Raw genomic sequence first — 7,019 nt, forward strand, 5'->3', positions numbered from 1 at the left:
ATATATATATATATATATATATATTCTTATTTTAATAAATATGGGGTCCTCTCGGCACTATATTTGGAGCCTCCATCTGTTGGAGATGCTCCTCTCACGAATCGAAATCGTGGTCCATACTCCTGTTTGACAACGCGTACCCGATCTTGCGAACTCAAGGTAAGGAGGTAATTGTTCGAGAACACCGACAATCGAGGAGCAGCTGGTGGCTTGGCCACTAGACGAAAAGATTTCTTGGAAATTAAAAGGATGACCAATAATGTCAATTATATTAATTCTTTCAGTTTATTTTATATAATATTATAAAAAAAAATTGGTTAGATAAAGAGAGATATTTTAGGTTTGTATTGAATTATCTGTCTTATGTTATCAAAAACATTAGTTTTCTTATTTATTTATTTATTTATTTATTGCATACATATCTTTCAAAATCTCATTTTGCTTATTAGTTAACAATATTTTTTATCTTTTTTACTATTAGATATGGAGACTAAACTGGAAAAATAATTAGATAGGTATCCATGCAAATAGTATATTTTTTAGGGATATATAATAAAGATAAATTTTAGAATATATATTATTTATTTATTATTTTTAAAATAAAGTTTTTCTTCACTTCTTTTCTAGAAAGAAGATGTAATAATTAAGTTTGATAGGATATAAAGTCAAGGAAATAATGAGAAAATAATGTGTTATAAAATTATGATAAGGACCTTTTGATTTAATATAAAAAGATTGATAATAATACATCAGTAGTTAGATTAGTGTAAGATGTAAGTTTGATAAATAGTAATTATATATTATTATTTTAATAATGAGTTATATTTATAAAGTGAATGGAGCCTATTTAATAGGTGTGTGCTTTAGCCTGCAAATCTGCATCATCTCTCTTGTCCCCAGTCATCGTAACCCAGACTCCATGGATCCCAACTCGGAGCTCGACACCGACATCCCTCCCCTCATCCGCACCTACAAGTCCGGCCGCGTCGAGCGCCTCCTCGGTACTGCCGTCCTCCCCGCCGGCCTCGACCCCACCACCCACGTCGCCTCCAAGGACGTCGTCATCGATCCCACCGTTCCCGTCTCCGCTCGCCTCTACCTCCCCCAAAAGTCAGAGAATACTACCCAAAGACTCCCCCTCCTCGTCTACTTCCACGGCGGCGGCTTCGTCATCGAGTCCTCCTCCTCCCCCACCTACCACAACTACCTCAACTCCCTCGTCTCCAAAGCCAACATCATCGCCGTCTCCGTCGAATACCGCCTCGCCCCCGAGCACCCTCTCCCCGCGGCCTATGACGACTGCTTGACCGCGATCACTTGGGCCCTTAGCGGGTCGGATCCGTGGCTGGCCGAGCACGCTGATTTGGATCGGGTTTACTTGGGCGGAGACAGCGCCGGGGGCAATATCGTCCACAATGTTGTGTGGAAAGATGGGGTGAGGGCAAAAGGGTTGTTGCTTTTCCACCCTTGGTTCTATTTCATCGACGCGTCGGCGCCGCAGGGTGCTGATACGACGCTGGCGATGGGTCTTAAGCTCTGGAGATTCGCATGCCCCGGATCGGGCGTCGTCGATGACCCGAGGGTGAATCCGGTGGCAAAGGGAGCACCGAGTTTTGAGAAGCTACCGACCCAGAAGGTAATGTTCAACTCACCACCATCCACATATCTTCTTTCCAAAATTTAGGGTGGGGAAAAAGGCCAATTTTGCTACAATCTTAATCAATTTATTTTCGATAAATGGTGTCTTTTAGGTGATGGTGTGTGTGGCAGAGAAGGATGGACTGAGAGATTGCGGGAAGGCGTATCACGAGGAGTTGAAGAAGTGTGGGTGGAAAGGACAAGCGGAATTCTTACAGTCGGAGGGGATGGGCCATGTCTTTCATTTACAAAATCCTGCATGTGAGCAAGCCAGGGAAATGATGGACCGTGTCGTTGCTTTCATTTCTAGCGACTGAAGACGTCGCAGCGTAGTATGCCATCGCCGCCGGCTACTAGTAGATTTCACATGTTGCCATGTACTCGTAGCCGATCATGTTCCCTTGGTAATAAAATAACTATTCTCATGGTCTATTGTGGAGAAGAAGAAGATAAAAAATTGTACTAGAAAGACGATTTTGTTTTGACTCTTCAGCAGTGGATCAGAGAAGCCGCTGGTTGAATGTGTGGTTAATTACCATTTTGATGTCATATGCCAAGAATTTGTGTCTTGGCGTGGAAGCTAGAATGACTTCCACATAGCTAAAATAATATCTCATCATGTCATGCTTGCATTATCTCTGCGGCTTCTAAGGATGGTGGCTCCCATAGACCATAGTCCATAGAGCATCTTGACATTTTCTTAGGATAGTTTAGTATTGGCGTGGAAGCTAGGATGACTTCCACATAGCTAAAATAATATCTCATCATATCATGCTTGCATTATCTCTGTGGCTTCTGAGGATGGTGGCTCCCATAGACCATAGTCCATAGAGCATCATCTTCATCCACAAATATAAAGTATAACACAAAAGTTAATTCTTAATTTAATGGATTCTGTAAAATATCATATTCAAGAGTTAAACTGGGTTATTATGATTTGGTATATGTTGGTTTCTCATTAACTACAATGGATGTTAGATCTTAAAATGAAAAATGAGAATACTTTGAAAAGGGATATTCATATAGTAAATGTAAATTATTTTTTACTAGAAATCCTCAAAATAATAATATATGTTATAATCTTATAGTTGTAAAATAAACTTGTTAGTTCTATAAAAACTTAAACCTTTTGCGTATCTTTCTCTAAATAACAAATCTATTTATATTAAATTAGAAAAATAATAATAAAATTAATTTGATCAGTTTTATTCTTTGTCTCAGCTATCACAATTAAGCATTATTTTATAGTACATTTTTATCTCAACACTTATTATTTCTTTTCCAACCAAACACCCAGCAATAAATTGGGATAATTTTTTTTTAATCATGGAGTAAGGATATAATTTATCTTTATCCGAATTTTCGGCAATGGACCACCAAGTATAGGGTATATAAATATTTATTATTCCGAGCTACCAATATTGAAGGACAGAAATCCTGAAGTATGTCATGAATAAACTTTTAGGGAAAAAAAATATTCAAAAATAATATTTGTTTTTTACTTTTATTATCGTTCAAACCTCACCGTATAAATATTTAATATTTGATTCATGTATTTTACTTAAAAGTACCTTAAAAGCATCCTGCCTAGTTTTCCTAATGGTGATCAACTCTTGGTAGTAGATACATTAAAGTAAATAAAATATAATTAGGCATTTTATTTATTTTTATTTTTAAAATGATGAAATATTTTAGAGCAAATCGACTCTAGATTTTGTTACGAACCGACCTAATCTGATCTACAACGGTTCTAAAATTTAGATCCCAGCTTGATAGCCCTCCAATGGATAGATGGATGCTAGGGTTAGTTCGTGGTGCGAAGGGGGAGAAGTTGTTATGAAAGAGGGTGGTTAGATGCTGGAAAAAACCGACCAAAGACAATAGCTAGCAAAAAGTAGAGAATGAGATAAAGGCTAAAACCAATTCCAATATTATCATCATCATACAACTCTAATTGGGATTTTCTCCACATATATATAGAAGCTCATTCCTATGAACCCAATATCACACGTGGAGTCATTATTGATTGAATCGTATCACTCCACAACGCTTTCATGCACTTTGCCCTCAAAGTGTCAGCTCAAGGTAAATCTAACTCAGTTTACATAACTTCACCACGCTTGCAACAACCTTGCCCTCAAGGTGTCAGATTAAATCACATCAGATTTTTTGATAGATTAAAAGTAAAATATAGAGTCAAACAATAAATATATGATAGTAAAGTATGAAATATAATAAAGATAAAAGGTACGTTGATTATGATTAAGTTTTCCAAGCTTTTCTTTTGGTCTTTCTTTCCATTGGTAGTTGCTGTCCATATTATAGACCATGATTCATTATGTATGTATATAATATGCCATCTCTTTCAGCATCTATTTATTATAGGTTAATTAAGTCCAGAACCTATGAACTATTGCCTTTTAATATAATATTTTTTATTTATATATTTTTCACCTTATAAGGATGTTATAAAATAAAAATCAAACGATCATCGGACCTTTTCTCTCTTCTATTCTATTTTTCAAAACATTTTTCACCAATAAAAAATAGGATAATTAAAATTTAGTTTCTATAATCACTAATCTTCAAATTTATTTCTATTAGTTGTCAGTTTTATCTTGTATTATAAAATTGTTATATGATAAGTGCTGGGAAATAGTTTACTCTTATTTTGAAAAATAGAAGAGAGAAGAGAATAAATCCATGTTGCCCATTCAACTAATATCTTTCCCATTGTCTAGATGGTCAAAAGACTCATGTTATATAAATATTTCTCATATTTCAATTCACTACGAAACCATAGTGAATTTTGAATTAACCAGCAAATCAAGCAAAATCTAGAAGATTGCTACGTGCTAGAATCTAAAATTATAAAATTATTCATGCCCATAAGTTCTGATCTTCTACAATCTTTACCTTGAAAGTTAATAAATATCTTTATTTTTTGAGAAAAAAGCAAAGAATCAAAAATTAAAAACTAAAAAGATTACTAGAAAACCCACCTTATTTGAGGTTCTACCATAATTAACGAGCTAATTAGCAACATAATTAGCTTTTCTAAAATTATAAATAATTTTGTAATTTTAATAATTGTAAGTAAGAAAGTTAACGCCAGCCAGCGACTAAATCCTCTTATTATTATTATTATTATTTAAAATTATATCAAAGTAGGTATTATTATATTAGTGTAGACTTACCAAGAGTATCTCCAACTAATGCTCTATATATGGAGCCAAGAGTCATGTGCACTCTAATGCACCGAGCTCCATAATTATTAAAATAATAATATAATATATATATATTTATATTAGTTATTTTAAATTAGTTAATAGGTCCTCTTGTGTTATTATTTTTTAATAAAAAAATATATGATTATAAAACTCTCATCAAGATCTTTAAAATATAACTAATATCCAATAGTTTTAGAAATAATTTTAAATTACTAATTTTTTAATTAAACGCATCGAAATTACATTGCACGAAATAAGCAGTATATATCATTAACTAACAATATCAAAATTACATTACATATAATAAGCAAAAATTAACATTTCATAATAAAAATAATAGATATTTAATAGTTTGGTAAGTCATCTCTATAGCCACCGATTCCATAGCCACCGGTTCTAGTTTAATGTATTTCATGTTTAATGTATTTTATATCTGATGTATTCTAATATTTAATATTTACATTGGAAATTAATTTTAAGTAATTATATTTTACTTCACATTGATTTTAAATAATAATAAACATATTTATTTTATAAATAATAAAATATTATACTTATTTTTATAAATAATAAAAATTTTAAAATTTAAATTAACTCAAAAATAATTTAATATTATACTCATTTTAAAGATCTCGATGAGACCTTTCCAATGGTATCATTTTTATTAAAAATAATTAGTAAAACTAATTATATACTCAATTTAACTAATTAGATTATTTAATAAAGGATACAGGTAGAATTAAAATTGTTGAATGCAATAATTATTAGACAAATTTAAATTTTTAAAAAACTTAAAATAAAATATAGGCGGGCTCTTTTTTTTTTTGTGGGCCCCACCGTTGCTAACTCCAAATTTAGAGCTAGCAATAGAGCCGGGTTGGAGCGTACTTACTGTACTAGTGTACTATTATAACATAATAAACTTACCCTTATTCGAAATAAGCATTACATATCATTAACTAAAAATATCAAAATAAATAGAAATTAATATTTCATAATAAAAGCAATAGATATTTAATAGTCTTCTAAGTCATCTCCAGTCTTGTAAGTCATCTCTATAGCCATCTATTCCGTAGCCACTTCCTCTTTCTTAAATGTATTTGCCTTATCTATATTAATGTAATTTTTATTTGATATATTTCATGTTTAATGTATTTCATATCTGATGTATTCTAATATTTAATATTTACATTAACAATTAATTTTAAGTAATTATATTTTAGGACACATTGATTTTAAATAATAATAAATATATTTATTTTATAAATAATAAAATATTAGACTCATATTTATAAATAATAAAAAATTTTAAATTTAAATTAACTTAAAAATAATTTAATATTAGACTTATTTTAACCAATGGTATTATTTTTATTAAAAACTAATTATATACTTAATTAAATTAATTAAATTATTTAATAAAAGATACATATAAAATTAAAATCGTTGAAATGCAATAATTATTAGATAAATTTAAATTTTCTAAAAAAAACTTAAAACAAAATGTAGCCCGGCTAAATTTTTTTGGTGGGCCCACCGTTGTTGCTGGCTCCAAATTTAGGTTGTTTACCGACTGTACTAGTGTACTACTATAATATAATAAACTTACCCTTATTCTACAAACTGAACGAAAAGAAGGGAAAAAAAAATGTAAAATCCACAGAGTTGGCTCTTCCTCGGCAACCCCTCCTCCTCGTCCGTGGAACCCTCCACCCCTAGAGCCATGAATGTTCTCCTTACAGCCCCTTCCAGTAGTAGAGGAAAGTCTGAATCCAAGGCTGGCCTATGTGGTCTGGGGTGATCCCGTGAGGGCCAACATGGGAAGGGCTTTAAACCCTCCTCATTCCTGCACACACTCGTGAGATAGTCCAAGCTAACTCAGCAGACTGGGTTGAAATAGATCCAAACCTCCTGGCCAAGTAGCTTCGAAGAGTGCAAGTTTGCTCTTTAGGGTCATTTCCTTGGTAAAATTATACCCAATCAATATGTCCTACCAATGAATGGCCATCTGGCATTGGGCTTTACATGGATACTACCTCTGCTAAGATGCGTGCCCTTCTAAAAAGAAGAAATCTATGGCTCATGGTCATGATTGATAGCCGATTTGTGAAGGCCCTCTAGTCTTTAATGGAGATGAAGATGAGTTTTTGT

At 32.5% G+C, this 7,019-nt stretch overlaps 1 protein-coding gene across 1 annotated transcript; it reads left to right on the top strand.

Moving 5' to 3' along the window:
• The first annotated feature begins 862 nt into the window (after positions 1-862).
• LOC140774754 (tuliposide A-converting enzyme 1, chloroplastic-like) lies at positions 863-2,068 on the top strand. Its single transcript, XM_073117856.1, has 2 exons — positions 863-1,636; positions 1,752-2,068. The coding sequence occupies exons 1-2, from the start codon at positions 920-922 to the stop codon at positions 1,953-1,955; spliced, it is 921 nt and encodes a 306-aa protein (XP_072973957.1). The 5' UTR covers positions 863-919; the 3' UTR covers positions 1,956-2,068.
• Positions 2,069-7,019: the final 4,951 nt, after the last annotated feature.

Source organism: Typha angustifolia, chromosome 13 (genome assembly GCF_048772165.1).
Source record: "Typha angustifolia cultivar Huaian chromosome 13, ASM4877216v1, whole genome shotgun sequence".
Taxonomy (NCBI): Eukaryota; Viridiplantae; Streptophyta; class Magnoliopsida; order Poales; family Typhaceae; genus Typha; species Typha angustifolia.

Excerpts from the sequence above, each read along its gene's own strand:
- LOC140774754 (XM_073117856.1), top strand. The coding sequence starts at position 920 with ATGGATCCCAACTCGGAGCTCGACACCGACATCCCTCCCCTCATCCGC. Across the intron at positions 1,637-1,751 it reads AGAAGCTACCGACCCAGAAG|GTGATGGTGTGTGTGGCAGA; the intron begins GTAATGTTCAAC and ends GGTGTCTTTTAG.